This window comes from Epinephelus lanceolatus, chromosome 12 (genome assembly GCF_041903045.1).
Source record: "Epinephelus lanceolatus isolate andai-2023 chromosome 12, ASM4190304v1, whole genome shotgun sequence".
Classification (NCBI taxonomy): Eukaryota; Metazoa; Chordata; class Actinopteri; order Perciformes; family Serranidae; genus Epinephelus; species Epinephelus lanceolatus.
Genome location: NC_135745.1, coordinates 28157644 through 28175194, shown reverse-complemented (window position 1 = coordinate 28175194; position 17551 = coordinate 28157644). Strand labels below are relative to the sequence as shown.

Below are 17551 nucleotides of genomic sequence, written 5' to 3'. Positions count from 1 at the left end.
GCTAACCTACAGAGGCTGGAAGTGAGCTGAGGAGGCAGAATCCAAAATGTAGTCTAGTTGTAGTCTTGTAAATAGCGAATATCTCATAGTGTGTGACTACAAACTCACAGACGTGAGAGGGCATCAGACTTGCGTCTTTTACAAGTTTTTTCAAGTCTTGTAGTGTATTGCAGTAAAGTTTCATCAACATAAATACTTTCAGCTTCTTCGAAACAAAAGTGAAACTCAGAGCTGATTAAGTAAATCAACACAGACTGAAACTTGGAGAGAGGCTGACGTACTTCAGGGAACGCTTCCAGAGATTCAAAGTCTTTTTCTCTCCTCGCGTCACTGACGTCAGGAGATGGATGGATGGTTTTCATTACTTCCCTGCTCTCCAACCCACCCCCACCCCCACCCCTCTTTACTATTGCCTTCCTTTCTGTCTGGAAGGAAGCCTGGTGTCCATTAGAATCACCTTCTTGGGCCAAAGAGACCCTTCTTTCCCCTGGGAATCTGGGTCTGTCTGAATCACCAACCCCTCCTCCCTTCCTTCAAAAACAAACTTTGGATGAATAGGCAGCTTTACAGCAGAGGACAGACACTTCTTCCCCATCAGAATGAAGTGAGCTACTAGATTACTTTTACAATCACAGAACTACTGAGCCTGTTGCATTTGAAAGTCTTTTCAAATGTCACCCCAAAACTTTAAATGAAAAAGAAACAACAGGGTGAATCTGAACTGAATTTATCTGTGTGCTATTAGACATATCTAACCATCAAATATTAGACAACATCCACACTAGTACGTTTTCATTTTAAAACGCGGTTTCAAAACGAGGTGGAACTACTGAAAGTAACGCAAGTTAAGGCGGTGGGAAACAGATTGGGAGGTTAAGAAACAACAGTTTCGATTGATCCACACTGCCTGGAAAATAATAGGCGTCAAAGAGCATATTTCCATGCAGTCTACTTTTAAACAGGCTACTCTAAAGCTCTAAGTCAAGCCAATAAGATTATCAATGACTCCTCTCACGTCCTGCATACTGAGTACAAGCTGATGCCCTCTGGTAGGAGATTGAGAGTGCCTCGTTGCAGACTGAACAGATTAAAAAAATTAATTCATACCTCTGTCTGTAAAGCTTTTAAACAATGCCAGATAAAACGAGATCTGGCATTGTAATATGACGATTTGCTGATTTGCATTTTTACAGAGGTGTTTTTAGTCTTTGACATCATTTACTTATCTTTTTGTTTCCTATTGTTACATTGGGTATAATGATTTGTCTATGTATTATGTTGTATGTTATATTTCTATGGCTGCAGTATGAGTGTAGGGCCCAAGATAAAAAATTTCCCACTCTGTGGGACAATAAAGTTAATCTTGAATCTTGAATCGTTACAAAGCAAATACGACGACATATTAGGCGGTGCTAGGAGAATTATGGCACTGGAAAAGGAGTACCCGCACAAGGAGAATGACATCACAAGAGGTATGTAGACCTAGCTGACTCTGTTTTGACTTCACATATCATGACTGGTAAGACCCAATCGGGACGCTAACGTGGAGGTCTGCTGCATAATTTTCAACAGGGGGCATAAGCACATACAGCATGAAGCAGCGACTCACTGCCCCAACACTGGCATGAGAGTGAGACCAGCGGCGTTGCAGGCGACAACATCAGCTGGCTTGAGTCGAGCCAGCTCACACCACTACAACTTTTCTCTGCAGCATTCTTAAATAGTTTCATCTCGGTCTGAACTAAGCTTAAGGCCTTGCCCACTTGTACACCACTATTTTTAAAAAGGTAGCTTTTTTATGTGCTCTGGCCTTTTGTCCTGCACACACACACACTGTGTTCTCACTGCTCCAGGTAGCCTTCTGGTAATTACTTTTTTCAGGCTTCTGGTTTAGCGAACATCATGGTCGTCTTCTTCTTACTGTGGCTTTAGGGTTACAGCCATATTGCTCCCTGCTGGTTTGGCATGCTCTTGACAGCGCTTCAATAGTGTTTTCATTTGGACGGAGATTTTATAAGTCAGTTTCGTGCAAATGCGAATTAGATGTGAAAAAATAACTTAGAAACATTTCTTTTAAACTTTATCGTTAGTTAGATTAGATTATCTATTTTATTTAAGTCTTTGTCTAGCACACATTCTAGACTTAACTGCTACAATGGCTGAAAATGTTAAGGTTACTTTATTCCACTACTATAAAGCAGTGTAGGCCATTTACAACCAATAGTTAGTAGAAAATATGTAGTTACCAGTGATGCACTGACCACTCGACTGCTCGTCTCCATAACGTTTGTGAGATGGCGCGTAGAGGAACATGATGGCGAAGACGTACAGGTTCCACATGCCGTAGATGCCAGTGAAGAAGGCGCTGTTCACCTGCACTGTGTAGTCTCCCCAGTGCCAGTGACCCTCATTCACCTGGATACAGACAGAGGACAGATGCATACTTTCTGTGTTACTGTTTTTAGGGTGTTGTAGGTGTTTGGACGGCAGCAAAATAGCTTTCATAGTCATTGTGAAAATAAAATGTGACACAATTTTCAGCTAAACAGTCCTAACTGCACAGCATTTCAACATAGTGGCATTCACCTGACTGATGATGAAGAAGATGACAGTCATGGCAGCACAGGCCAGAGTGACCAACATGAGGAACTTGAACCTGAAAATCAAACCCTAAAAAGGAGATAAAGGGGATGAGTTTGTGAAACTATCAACAAAAAACACACTGTGTAGCAGAGAAATCATTTTTACTGTCATAACTTAATGCAAACACAAGCTTGCCAGATGAAACACACACCTCATAGTGCAGCCGTCTGGCCCTGGACATGGCGGGCAGGGACATCCTCTTACCGCTAATGTTGCGAAAGACTTGAAAAACCATGAAGCAAAGAAAGAGGAAGTAGAGACAGGCACAGATCCCCGCCACAATAATGAATGCCATCTGAGGCAACACCAGTCAAGGTAATAACCAAATAACAATGTCCTTAAAAAGAGCGGTGGTGCACATCTGAGGGATATAATTACTTTAATCATTTGTCCTCATTATTGGAAAGCAAGCAGACTTAATGCACTGGTGTGCAGGTTTATCCTCATATGCTCCAGAATGTGACAGTACACTGCTCACTGACAACAGTCTTCAACAAACTGCTGAGTCAGGAACACTAAGCAGCTTGGGGATGTCAGTTTTGGTCAATTTTGCTTTCAACAGCCCAACACCCATTAATTAACCAGTTAATTTGTAAGAAAAAAACAAAATTACATGGAATACAAGTGGGCTTCATTACACCAAAACTGAAAGTAAGCATCTCCATAGTGCGGGTCTTTTGATGTCGACCACTGTCATAACTGTACATTGGGAAATAGTATACAAAGAGCTTAAACACATGCTAGAATATGAGGTTCCTCACAGTTGTTTGGTGCTTTATCTCTGAAGAAAATGTTACTGCTAGTGATATATATTTGATTAAAATATTGCTAGTAACAAGCATGAAAGCTATCACTAGGAACTGGGGTAAAGACACACCACCAACGCAGGACCAGTAGCTAACAACTGTGGAAGAAATCTTATTTACAGAGACACTGACACATACTGAGACTACAAGAAGCACAACTAGAAAGAAAATGGAAAAATGGACTCTATACAAGACTAAAAACACGACACTGGACTGGAATAATAATCAATAGATACACTAATCGATAGGGCTGTAAAAATGTGTATTTACATAGGCAGTTTTTGTTTCGCTAGCTCTTATTATTTTTCAGTTATTATTTTATTATGCTGTTGTAACGGATATGTCAATGTCACAAAAAATGTTTTATTACAGATTTAAGTGGGAGAAAAAGAAATACAAGTGGCACCAGTGCTTGACATTAATGCCATAAACAAAACAAACAAACAAAAAAAAATGATATCTAATGCAACGTTATCTGTAAATAAACTGCGTCCTGTATAGCTGAGCATAGCTTTTTCAGCTGAGCTGCGTGCCCAAGTCTGTCTCACCCCCAAATGTTGAACAGGACTGATGAGGAAAATTTTACATACTGGACATTATGGAAGTTAACTTGGAGGGTGACGATGTTGTACACAACATAACATTGCTAACGTTAAATACCTCTGGAACACTGAATGCAAAGGCTTTTTTGCCCAGAAGCTAACACTAACTGGTGTGCTATTCTAGCCAGGGCTCTGGTGCGATTGTATCCATTTTAGAAGCTTAGTAATCCAGCTTTGAAAATTAACCTACAGACCAGGACTGGGTGATATGTCCTGGAAATGACATCACAAGTTTTTTGGGCTGTATCTCGATACACGATATATATCTTGATATTTTTTAATCTCATCAAAAGCACTTAATTAATGCTGGGAGTGGGAAACAAAAACTAACAAAATATTTCTGGACACAACCTCTCTGATACAACTAAGTTGTGAGGATGACTTTTTGTTTTTTCATTTTTAATAAAATGAGATTTTTGATCAATTATCATCAATAATGAGGATATATAACCACTAAGTGGGTAATGACAAACACTCAGGTGTGGTAAGTTGATAGATTTCTATCGATTTACTGTATTGCAGCCTTTAAAATGAGGGAAAAACATATAATATCTTTATAGTGCCGGGTCCTACTATCGCCCTGCATGCATAACCAGTCAAACATATTGTCGGCTGTTAACCACTGACATCCCAAGATAGGACTCAGTAGGAGAAGCAGGAAAAAGGGAGGATAGACTGAAAAACGCAGGGTGTGTGGCAGCTGTTTCTGAAGAGGTGTGCTGATGAATCTTGCATTGCTCCCTTCCGCAAGCAAACCAAACAAACAGGTACACACACATAAACAAATCATCTCGAGACCCTGGGCAGTGCTTTCACATATGGCATTACTGAATTATTTCTCATCTTATTCATCTAGAGATCAGTTTCCAGTTCATGCTAAAGCCAACTCGAAGAACTTCTACATGTACTGCGAAAACTGAAGCAAGGCATCAAGTCATGATAACTTGGCACAGTATTGGTACAGACGTACATTGTGTTCCAACAACTAGAGACTGAACTGAAAAACAGGATTTGGCCATTTATACTGTTGAGGGGTTTTATCAGCATCACAGCCGTCAGACAGGCAGTTAGCAGGAGAGTGCTCATTTTCTGACACTGTTGTCAAACACAGCTTAAAAAAAGGATACAGCCAGCTCAGTGCCTACATCAGACGCCCAGATGCTGTAGAAAGGGTTTGTCAGCTGGACCCCTCTGGTGGCACAAAACAAAAACAACATCTATGTTACCTCCTCTAAGTGTGTCTCAATATTTCATCACCAAAAGCACAGAAGTATGTGGAGATGAAGTATGAAAACATAAATTATTTTGTGCTGCATACTGACATTTAACACCTTAATAAATTAAGCGTCTTGTAATTTGTAAATAAAAACATTGGTCTCACCTCTCACACATGTCAAAGATAAAGAGGCAGAAGGAGCCAAAGACGATGGGTCCGACCTGCTTCCAGTAGACGGAGAATCGGTTCCTCTCCGTCTGGTCCTGAAAGAAAATACAAAACAGACAATAAGAATGGGATATACTGCATTCATGGTTATTTGGGAGAAAATAACCATGGTGAGATGGACCCAGCTGTACTAAAGGATGCACTGAAAGCAGTCATACAAGGAAAATTGGAAGCAATTACATGTAATCTTAAAAAAGAAAAAGCCATACAATATAAGATCCTTATAACCCACCTAAAATGATTCACAGAAAAAAAACACAAAAGGAACAACACAAAAGGAAAAACTGACAAAAAGTCACAATAACAAATGAGAGCGATAAGAAAGAAAATTAATGATCAACTGCATCAAGAAATCGAGAGAAAAGAAAGACATTTAATACAAAATTAGCATGTTTGAGGCCTCAAAGCTGCAAAGTAATGGGCGAGACAATTACGGAAACAGGCAAAAATTATGCTCCATATACTAAATGACATCTGAAATACACACCATCATAAAAGTGCTTCTACAAACATATTGTAATGTTCCGTGTGACGCACTGGGTTTCCAAAATCCCTCCAATGTGTCTTGTTCTATACCTGAGACACATGGAGGGAACTGTATGTGACAAACCCCGTTTATAGCTGGTATTAACATGCTTCTTGGGGTATCCAATCACAGAGGGACAGCGTATAATACAAGTGTAACTGGCCACCAAGACACTTGTTCCAATCACTCAAACCTCTTGCAGAGGTGGTCTGGGATGCTTTTATTTCTGTATTGTAAACGCTAATACATCCCAATGCGTCAATGCGGCTATGTCTCTAATACAGGACACGTTGGTCGCTTTGGTGATGGTGCACTAGCGCTCTATAACTTGCCCATTCTATGACAAGTTGGACAAAGTGTTGCCTGAAAAGAATATGGCAGAACTGTTAACATGCTTCAGGAAAGTCATCCTCAAACAGTCAGTGCAAGAAGGACACTATTGAGGGACCCAGCAGCGGAACAGTGGCAACTCTGACAGCTAAGACAGTAGAGACAGTAACCATCGTCCTGGTGCTTCAACTGTCCCACCTTTACAATGAGATAAAACACACCATCATCACCATGATGGCTTGTGATGGCAGCATGGTGCTGTTGACATGTTCTCTGTAGAAGGCCCCAGAAGGCTTGTGGAGGCAAACAAAACATGAATGCAGCTAAATATTAAAATGTGCTGCTGCAGCCTGCAACGCGGATGGTTTTAAAACACCAATATTATTGTCGTGAAGTATCCAAGTCAGACTCCAGACCTCAATACAATCCAGAGTTTTTGGCAGGAATTAAGTTCACTGTTCACTTCATGCAGCTTGACAGAGCTTTAACAGTTGTGTACAGAAGTATGGGGGGGGGGGGTGGCAACACGACATTAGGGAGGTTTATAATATCCTGCAAACAGCCATGATGGATAAGAAGACCCTTTTCCTCCCACATGGTCAGCAAACCAGAGCACTGACCCAAACTTTGAACTCCAATTACCACTAAAATGTAGTATGAATTTCATGTAGTGTATTAAGTGTGTGTGTGTGTGTGTGTGTGTGTGTGTGTACCAATATGTATTTCCCTTAGTTAAACCTTACTTCCACTGCCTTTGCACCACTAAAATATCTCTACCATCTTTGATAGCTCTACTGCCATGTTTAGTACTATTCTGTGTGTTTCACTCTCAAAACACTAAAAAATTAGAAATCATGCTATTGTTTAATTATAACGGTTATGATTAAAAGACTATTATCATTCAGGGGTTGACACTGCCTGTCAATGGACAGGAGGGGACTGACTCTGATTTTCAGATTGGCTGTGATGAAGCACTGATAAACTGATGTCATGAAGATCTGACTCCAACACTACACTACGCCCAAAGACCGGGTGATGAAAAGTCAGGTGCTGCAGACAAGAGTGTACACAGAGACATACAGACATTGATCAAGAAGTGTGGGCTGAGTGGAACTTTGAGAACATGTTGAGGAATAGATCATGTAAGAAGAGTAAGAACAAGTTGAGGCAGTTGACTTAAGGTGGAGAAGCAACCTCTCTACAGAGATCTTGGTGTGCTGCTTAGAAGCTAGGAAGCAAATGGAATCCCTTTTTTAAGTGAGCAAGTAGCAATAAGCCCACCAGCCAGCAAGAGAGAAACAGCCTACTGTGCAGAATACACTGCTGTCAGAGAGCTGAGGAGCGCTTTGAGAGACTGTCATCCTGTCTGAGGCAGACATGGAGCTCTTTAAAGAAGTCATCCAGTTAAGGGTCCCTCTGTTAAAGGAATACGTCACCCACAATACAATCATTTGTATATTTATTAATTTACCTGTGATAGGCTGAATTCGTGAAGAAGACCTTGTTTTTCTCGCATGTCTTGCGGTTGCTAAACGCGGTCCCCTTCAACTCCAATTCATCATATAACCTAAGGCAAGTGACTGATAAACAAATGTTCATTTTGTGGGTGACGTATTCCTTAAAGCGAGAACAATATTTGACAATCTCCATAACTGCCCCAGTACAGGCCCAATAACAGACATCGGATGAGAGTGACCTGCGAGTTTTTTGTGGGATGAAGGCCAGGTTCAGGGAGGATTTTGATGGCTGGTACACAGCTCTCACACATCGTCACTTCTCCTCTGTCCACAACCAAAACTGCAAAGAACTGTGTTTCCTGGACAAAAAGGACAGTGAGAGAACACCTGACTTGTTCATTTATTTATGAGTTCTAACATAAACTCATAATGGAAACAATTATTTATTGTTATTTAAACCAAAAAATGTGCAATTCCTTTTGATAGACAAACAACCAATACAGTTTAGAAGATTTAATATTATATTATAAAGTATTTTCAAGTTAAGATTCAGAGCTTGCAAATTGAGGCATATTGCAATGTTAACAGAGCTTTATACAATATTCAGAGCATTGTTATGGCAATGAACTATTTGCAAAAATAAAATATAATGAAGTAATGCAGAATGAAGTCACACTCGCTCTGTGTGTGTTGTAATCAGAGATTCTCTGTTTATTGTTGTGCATGTGCATGTTTGTGCATGCAGGTCCTTGTGTGTGTGTATCCCGCTGGCTAGCTAACTGCTGCCACTCTGCACTGTGCTCATACGGCAGTTTAGGGCTGGGCGATATGGACAAAAATACATATCTCGGTATTTACAGGCTGACTGGCGATACACAATATATATCTCGGTATTTTCTACTAAATGGGCTAGTACATGTTTTCAGCTGCAAGTTAAAGCCACATTTGAAATGTCAAAAGCACTTTTATAAAAACAGACTGATCAAAATAAAATGCAAAAACAGGGATATTTTTTCAGTTTGAAAATATGGAGCTGCACAACAGTTACACCTTCAAAACACTAGTCGGCAGCAGGGTTTCTGTGAAGGGCTGTAAAGTTTAGTTGATTCAAAATACACCTAAAACACACATTAAACATGGCTTAATAGCAACAATTTCAAACACATTTTCCTCAGCAATACAACATGCTAATGTTTTTAGCACAAGCCTATGGCATTTTACATTATATAAATTAGCCTAGCGGCTAGCAAACTTTTCCTCAACTCATATGAAGCCAGGGACAACAGCAACATTTAACAAAGGTAATGTTACAAAATTTGGCTCAATTACAGCTCACAGGATTCACTGGCAAAACAACTGTCTTACTAAACACATTTTCCAAACAAATATATCATGCTAATGTTTTTAGCACAAGCCTATGGCATTTTACATTGTATAAATTAGCCTAGTGAATAGCAGAGATTACATCTACTCATATGAAGCCAGGATAAATCACACACGAGGCATAAAATGCTATTTTGTGGAGGAGTTGTCGTCTTCACAATTTATTGTTTATATGTGAAATCAAAGTAAATAAAATCTTTGCTTCAACTTGACCCTATATTGACATATAAAGTGTTGCCTAAATTTGTATCTTGCTTGAAAATATATTGATACATCGTACATAGTTGTTATATCGCCCAGCCCTACAGCAGTTACTGTGATATCAGGAAGGTGGAAAACATAGCACCCACCCTCCAGTTCCCCTCAGTTAAAAATGTTGCTGCTGTTGCCGTTGTTAGCACCATTAGCTGCTAGCCGTCAGCTCAGCCATGAAGTCCATATTGAGAGCCTTGTGCAGACAACATCTGAATCATAAATACACTCTGATTATCACATAGAGCTCCCTTAAGTGTATCTGCAGAAGCATACAACTTTATCCTAACTTTAATGTTTCATAGTGTTATTTAAGAAGGTTGTGAAGTGGTGATTTCTGGGCAGGACACTAACTCTGTGTACTGAATACCAATCCACCCAACTCATGGATAAGATTCAAGGCTTGAAAATGGAAAAAATATACCCTGAAGCCCTCAGGGTATATTGTCCTGCTTGGACAGACTGATAGTGTTCTACACTTCTTTTTTATCAATCTGGATAAAGAAAGAAGAAAGGATGCCCAAGCGTTGAAACATTCCTCCAAGCAAGCACTTATTTTGTTTTTAACTGAGTTTGTTTTTTTCCCCAACACCATTAACTACTCCAAGAACAGCTGCAATTGGGACCAAAACACCTTTCACCCTGAATTGCTGTAAGCGAGATTGCAGTTAGCGAGCAAGTCTGCAGGTTAGTAAGAAAAAGATCAGACATGTCAAACATGAAATTAGATGGTGCCATGTACAGTACCATGAGGTGCTCCCCGCAGAAGATGATCCAGAAGGAGAGCAGCATTGAGTAGAAGATGCCCTGCCGGATGTCTCCAAAAAGCAGCATCCAGGTCCAGTTGAAGCCAATAGAGAACCACTCCACTGGGATGTTGATGAACGTCATTGAGATGCCCAGAGCGAGGATTACCCTGAGGGAGCAAAAACAGGTTTAACTATCATTTTCACCAACATTACTAACAGATAAGAGATTATAAAATTTTTTTGTAGCAACATTCATATGTGTTTAGATGCATCCATTGATACTTGATGATTATTTTTTACATTTAAAATGATTATCAATAGCAGTATAATTCCTAGTCCTCAAGAAAGATAAATGGATGAGTCTAAAGCTACGAGCCCAGAGGAAAATTTTCTTTGCAATAAAAAAAATAATTGTCTTGAGCAGTGCTGGCTGATGCTGATGAAATTTAGAGTCACTTTAATTGATGAGCTTTACACCTGAATCTTGACTACGTCTCATACACTGACACAATCAATGTTTTAGAGCAAGGCTACATCTCTGCTGAAGCAGGCTCATTAGATCTTGGGACATTATTGATTAGATTATCCATTCAGCTACAAGCACAGCGTGTCCCCACTGACCTCTTCAATTCTACATAATTTACTACCTTTCCAAATGGCCTCATTATTACAGCAAACCTCCCTCAACCTTGGAATCCAGACATTAGGAGTGAAATACAGGGAAATGAATTAAGAGTCAGCCCACAGTAAGAAAGAACAGGGCTCGTTTTCAAAGCGTCTGCAGCAGGTCCCTGCATGCTGCCAGTGGATGAAACGACAAATGTAAATAGATAGATAACAGGGCAAAACAGTACCACAGCATATGTGTGTATTTGTGAGAGAGACATGGAGTTTAAAAAACAGCAGATAAAGGTGACCTGAAAACATGTGGGAACAAAAGTTTTGGCAAACGCTTTGGGTAACGGAAGTAATGTAACACAGGTTCTAAGCAATTCCACTCCAGACAGCTCGTCAGCGATGTTCTATGGAGCGAACAGAGTGAAACCACATTTGACTGGTATGCAGGGAATGTGTCCTGAACACCAACAACACACACAGGAGAGCTTGGGACGGTATCTATGTGTGTGAATGTGTGTGTGGAATAAGACAAAGGGCTTGGTATGAAACGTGGTGCAGGTCATAAAAAGGTTACTTTGCCATTTTCTACCAGCTTTGTCTCATAACAATGTAGTGACTGTAAATGAACTATGGTAAACTTCCCTTCATCTTACCGGTGCCCAGACCCCCCTGCTTATCTCCTAGCTCGTATTTGCAGGATGACACGTATCAGGCTGTTACTCACACTACAGATTGTACCTTCTCATTTTTGTATGCCTGCCACCACAGACTGAGAGTATAGAAGCAGATCGAGAGAGCCGCCGCCCCTCTTACTCAACTCAGATTAAACTGTAAAACGAGGCAGTGCTGTGTGAATGTAAACTGAGATTCTGTTCTCTAAAATGTTCTCAAGAACAGTAAGTAAGGGATGCACCATAATATCGGCATGTCATTGGTATAGGCCGATATTGGCTTTAAAATGAATTCTCAGAACTGGCCAACATATTTTGCACAATGCAGCAAAGCATTGTATTTCATGTCTCCATCTGCTGGTGGGCCATCACAATAAGAGTATGTATGTATAATATGATGTTAATTCCACTACAGAAGAGACCTGATGATCACTAAACTTAGGTAGGGATGCATGATATACATTGGGCTGATAAATTATCGGCTAATGGGGCATTTTTGTAGTTATGCATTATTCCAATAATTAAAATTATAGCTGAAAAATAGTGCCAATGGGAAGAAAAAATTAACGTCAGGCACTCGTGCATGGAGCAGGAACAAAGTAATTTAAATGTAAGTTAAAAAGCCTTTATTCCAAAACATGGCTGCTTACATTAAAACACTGACTGGTTTTGACCCTAAGGTCTTCGTTAGGGTGCTAAAGGGTGGACTAGAGTCAAGCAAAACATTTCTACAAGCTCGTTAGGGGGCGTCACCCAATCTTGGTTAAAGGGCCAGTGTGTAAAATGGGTTGAAAACCGTTGGAAACAGTGACATCAGTGGTCAAATTCTAGATTGCAGGGCTCACTCGCTCACCCCTCCCGTCGGGTAAATGACGGTGGCCTTGTAGGGACAAAAAGCCTTGCGCACAAGTTTTTCAGGAGTAGGTCTATCTAGCGACGAGGTGAATGTTTATTTAGAAATCTAAGCCATGTTACGATATTGTAATCAATCCCTCACGAGCAGGAGACCAGAGGAGCGTTCGGGAAAAAGGCCCGTTTATTTGAGCACTCCAGAAACTCCGGTAACACTCCACTCCGTCCCAAACTCTGACTCTTCTACATTAAAAAACACTTTTTAACTTTACACACATACTCGTTTGCCATACTAAGTGGGGACCCCCCTCCCCTCTCTGCTCCGCCAATCTACAGCCCACACACTGACTGACAGGGTAGCCGGTAACAGAGCTCAGCTGTTTATTTAGCCTAGCCATATCTCCGGACTATAGTAGCTGCAATGGACGACTTTGAACGCGATTTTGAAGAGTTTCTTGTAGCGGACACAGACCCAGAGCCATACCTGTTTGAGCCGGAGCATACAGATGAGGAACTCCATGTGTTTGATGCTGAGCGGGTGAGAAGAGAGGCTGAATGCACAGAATGGGATTCGGTGCTACTGCTGCCATTGTTGGGGAGATATATCACCAGGAGGAAAAGCGCCGCAGAGAGTGCATCACAAGGAGTGAAGTTGCGTCTTCTTTTCCTCGCAGATGACGGTTCGGGTTCATTCTCTCCTGTTGCGTGATAAGTGTGGTCCATTCGCAAACTTTCTAACTAAAAAAACTTTTCACTACTCTCTATCGACGAACTACTAACACTCGGTTTCCTCCTCCTTCTTCCTTCCTTCCTTCCACTGTCTTCGTTGGTTCATTTATATACGCGAAACGCGTTCTCTGGCTGGATTGTCCGCTCGGTCTGCCATACATACATGGCGGCGCAAGATGGCGACCTCTCTAAAGCAAGGCCCTTGATATATATATATATATATATATATATATATATATATATATATATATATATATATATATATATATATATATATATATATATATAAAAAAAGCATAATTATAAGGCTACGAAAACCAAACGAATTTTATTTTATAGTGATCATACACTTGTATAAACATATTAATGGGTAGAATATTCAGATTCAGATTCAGATTGACAATAAACCATGCCAAATATTACACACTGGCCCTTTAAAAAGTGAGCAGAGGTGGGTGACTGCAATGGATTACAAAGAGACGCCATTTTGAAAGTAACACACCCCCACAAGTGTTCAGAAAAAAAAAAATCCCTGAACTCAAATGAAAGAAAAAAAAAAAAAGGGACATCACAGTTGTAGGATTTTTACCTCTTGAGCCGAAGCCCTTTTCCTCAGTTTTCTCTGGTCAGGTAGCACCAATTAAAAAGTATTTGCGTTTTTCTACAGCCTTGTTTCATGACAAAAACATCTTTCCAGAAATACTTCTTTTAACCAATGGTTCACATTTTGACATGTGAAAGCAGAGAGGGCACAGATGTAACTAATAACACTGATCATGTCTGCGTTACATTTGAGTGAGCCAGTCCCTGGGCCCTGCTACTGTGCAAGCTAACTCACTGACACATTTAAGTGAGCAGAGTCATCGTTAATGTTATTAATCCCACCACATCCTGCTGTGACGATTCACAATGTCTGTTGTATCTCTGCTTCTGAGCACAGCAACATTTTTCATTTAGAGAAAAGTTTGCAATGTTTGAGTTTGCCCATGAATTACACCATCCTAAACCATTTTCACATTGAGAGTTCCCCCTCACATTGGTCCTCTAAGTTTAGAGGAAAGTCTGAGGTGTTCCATCCTGACACCTCTGTGGACTAGCATGACAGGAGACTCTGATACAGCTTTTACAGCATGAAATAATCATCCACTGTCCACAAATAGGGTACAAGTCGCACTTCCTGAGAGCCTGCTGGTCATTTGGGAATAAGAGCCTTGAGCCGGAAAATACAGAGGGAAGGAGAGCGAGAGGCGCTGGCTGTGTGTGTCTGTGTGCGTGAGGTGTCTCAGGCAGCAGGCGTGTATGCCCTGAATGTGTGTGTGCAGCATGTGTCAGCTGAGTGCTAGCTTGCAGATTTTGTAACGTGTTTCACGCTTCGCCAGGCACTTCCTGTGGCACAGAACGCTGCCTCTTACTGATCTGTCTTCCCAGCACGGCAGGGGGTTAGACAAACACTGGTCTGTGAGCAGAGCTGCAACTTTCCACAGCATGGCATCCAAACCATCTGCTGTAGGCAGAAATACCTGTGTTTGCTGCTCTAACTTTCACAGGGTTTGGTGAGGGAATGAACACAAATATCCAATGTTTTGAATCTTTTCCCTGATATTTTTAGAGGAAATCTGTCTTAGTGACAATTTAACATGCATTTACGATGCCAAGTGTGACCTGCTGATAAGACAATATTCCTCTGATGAACACCTTCTGATCTCAGTGACCTTCACTGCACAGAGTGAGCATGCCCTACTTGTACATTTCATCCATAGTTAATAAATGCCATCAACCAGCAGTCGCACTGAAGCAGAGCCTCCGTGGTGAGTAATGAAACCGTAGAAACACAATCAGAGTAGGAGGGACATTATCATTGCAACCATCATAGCGGGCTACCTTGCATTTAAACAAACCGACCTGTGGCAAGTCGCTAACTTACCAAGGTGAGGTTTCGCAGTAATGACCAAATGAGCTGTGGAGTGGTAGTACAAGGCATGGAGAGATGGGGTTTTTTTTGCACAACCTCAGTCGCCTTGCTGCTGACGAGAGATTGAGGATTGCTGGAAAAGTAACTGCTTCTCAAGGGAACCAATACGGTAGCTGATAATTTCACGTTTTTGAATTTCAAACACAAGTGTATAACCTGTAGTTTATGCGTACCTGAGGGAAATGAAGGCTACGATGTAGTGAGAAAATATGGATGATTTAATCTTAATAATACATAATGCGACGGCCTCCTGCTTCAGCAGGGCCTGCTTTGTGTGTTTTCCCCTGTCTGTCTGTTGCTGTGTCTTTCAGGTCCTGGTAGGCAAAGCTGAGTGAGTGCAACTGGGAGCACCAGGCCAGCCTCCCAGTGGCAGCTTACTTAAGCCTGGCTGTTCAGTGTGCTCTCTTCCCCTCATCCGGCACCAAGTTCTTGTTAAGTTGGCTTCGGCCTGGTTTCAGTTTTTGTTCTACACCACATACAACACCCTGCATCCATCACTCACTCACCCATTCACCTGCCGACGCACTGAAACACAGATTTACACTTCTTATAACTTACCTATGCTTTTGCAATTATCTTTTGTTAAACAATAAGTGTGTGCAAATTTTAGTTGATATTGTGTGTGTCTCCCATTTTTATCATGGCCTATGAGCCAGGTCATGACAATCGGTTTGATATATAATGCATCCCTAATTATGATGCCAAAAGGTGTAATTCTTCAACAGCAATAAATATGGTGCTAACAATACAAAGGTGAACACAGAGCAGCACTGAGGATGTTGCCTTACTTCTCCAGCAGCACAGGAGGTCTGCTCATGAGGGTGATCCTTCTCCAGTACCAGATCATGATGATGAGGATGCTGGGTGTGAGGAATGTCTTCATGGCGAACCACACTTTGGTGAAGCCTCCATTCTGGTGGATGCTCTTGGAGGAGAGAGAGAATCACTGTCAACTATTTGTGTTGTGTGGGGTATTTTATTGTCAAATAAGAGCTAACACCAACACCATATCCCTAAATGGCCGAATAAAGGGCCCCTGACTGTGTGGCTCATCATTAACCAAAGCACTTCACATACACAGATCCCAATCAAAGGCAAACTTACAACAAAACGTATGTCTTTGATTTCTCCGATCCCCACATTGATTTTCTTCTTCTCGTTGACAGGCAAGCGGATATTGAGAAGATAGTACTTATGGGCCACGCTGCCGACCTCCATGAAGGGCAGCAGGTCACACTCATAGTACCGACCCTCGTTCTCAAAGGTCTGGAAACAGCAACAAAACCATATCTGGTTTGAAACACATTTATCTGAGGATATCAGACACCTTAAGATTAAACATGCTCAATCAGGCGGCGCAACAAGGCGTCTTGGAGTGCAGACATTGACCATTAACTTCTGAAGAACAGGTTTAAGTGTCCAGCGTTACTAGAAAATTTGCCAAAGTGCCCTTAAGGGTTCATCAGGCAAAACTCTTCATTTAGGTATCACTACAATTAGCATTGAACGTAGTGAAGTAAAACCCTTAAAGAATTATTCCTGCCTTCCAGTTATTGAGGCTAAAAATCACTTTGTAATGACATGAGTTTGCAACAATAAGTCCTCTGGAGTTAAAACAGTGACGACAAATTAAGTCACTTAGATATGAATAAATCCATAACAATTTCTTTTATTAACATCTGTATCTCATCAGTTCTTGCATCTGTGGAAGCTGATAGTCAAGATAACTGTATGTAACACTCAAAAAACTGACAAATACCATGTAATATTATTGGAATGTACAATAGTAAGTTGTTTTTGGTATTCTTAATATGCATAATAGTGACAAACAGTGTTGTTTTCCCACCTTGGAGGTAGTGAAGTTGCAGTTGAGCTTCCTGTTTTCGAAAGAGTGAGCCATCTCTGTCCACTCACTGACTGTGTCGTCCCTGTAGGCCAGGCCCACGTCAATGGTGGCCAATGCGCCATCCTCTAAAAGGAATCACAACAGCAGCAGTTCACTTTTAGATCAGTGCAAACATTCAATAGAAGACAAGAGAGAGAAATAAATAAGAAAATCTGTGAGTAGATTTGCACATAAAAATCCTTGGTACTAGAAACCTATTCCGGATTCATGAACGCCGCAGAAAACTCAGATTTGACTGTGTGTATGTTCATGAATGCCAATCAGTCACAAATTGGCAGCGCACTCCCGCTTGTCAGCAATTAGCCTACATCCCCACCAATAAACAGCCAATGACCGCCATATATGGAGGTGATAATTACTATGGATATTTGCATCCTGTCAACCTGCCGACATGGAGCAAACAAAGGCGCCTATTAAAACATCTTAAAACAGGCAGTCTAATGTAGGCAATAACTCACCGTTAAATTTAACAACAAGTAAGGTAGTCTAGCATAAAACCACACCATGTCCCTCCACACCGCCAGATTCAGGTACACCAACTGCCTGCTGCGAGCGACAGACTCCTAACTGCTTTCCCGCGTTCACAAGTCTTATTAAACCAAAACTCAATC

At 41.0% G+C, this 17551-nt stretch overlaps 1 protein-coding gene across 2 annotated transcripts in view; it reads right to left on the bottom strand.

Annotated features, from left to right (window-relative positions):
* The window catches only part of wls (Wnt ligand secretion mediator), a 31203-nt gene that overhangs the window by 2362 nt on the left and 11290 nt on the right, over window positions 1-17551 (bottom strand). Inside the window, exons 3-12 of one of the 2 annotated variants that reach the window (XM_033650833.2) lie at window positions 16881-17005; window positions 16139-16300; window positions 15823-15959; window positions 10191-10359; window positions 8048-8167; window positions 5433-5530; window positions 5179-5242; window positions 2795-2938; window positions 2587-2670; window positions 2247-2415 (exon numbers count right to left, since the gene is read on the bottom strand). In XM_033650833.2, coding sequence (XP_033506724.2) covers window positions 2247-2415; window positions 2587-2670; window positions 2795-2938; window positions 5179-5242; window positions 5433-5530; window positions 8048-8167; window positions 10191-10359; window positions 15823-15959; window positions 16139-16300; window positions 16881-17005 — 1272 coding nt within the window. The remainder of the gene's footprint in view (window positions 1-2246; window positions 2416-2586; window positions 2671-2794; window positions 2939-5178; window positions 5243-5432; window positions 5531-8047; window positions 8168-10190; window positions 10360-15822; window positions 15960-16138; window positions 16301-16880; window positions 17006-17551) is intronic. The other variant, XM_033650835.2, reaches the window with a different exon arrangement.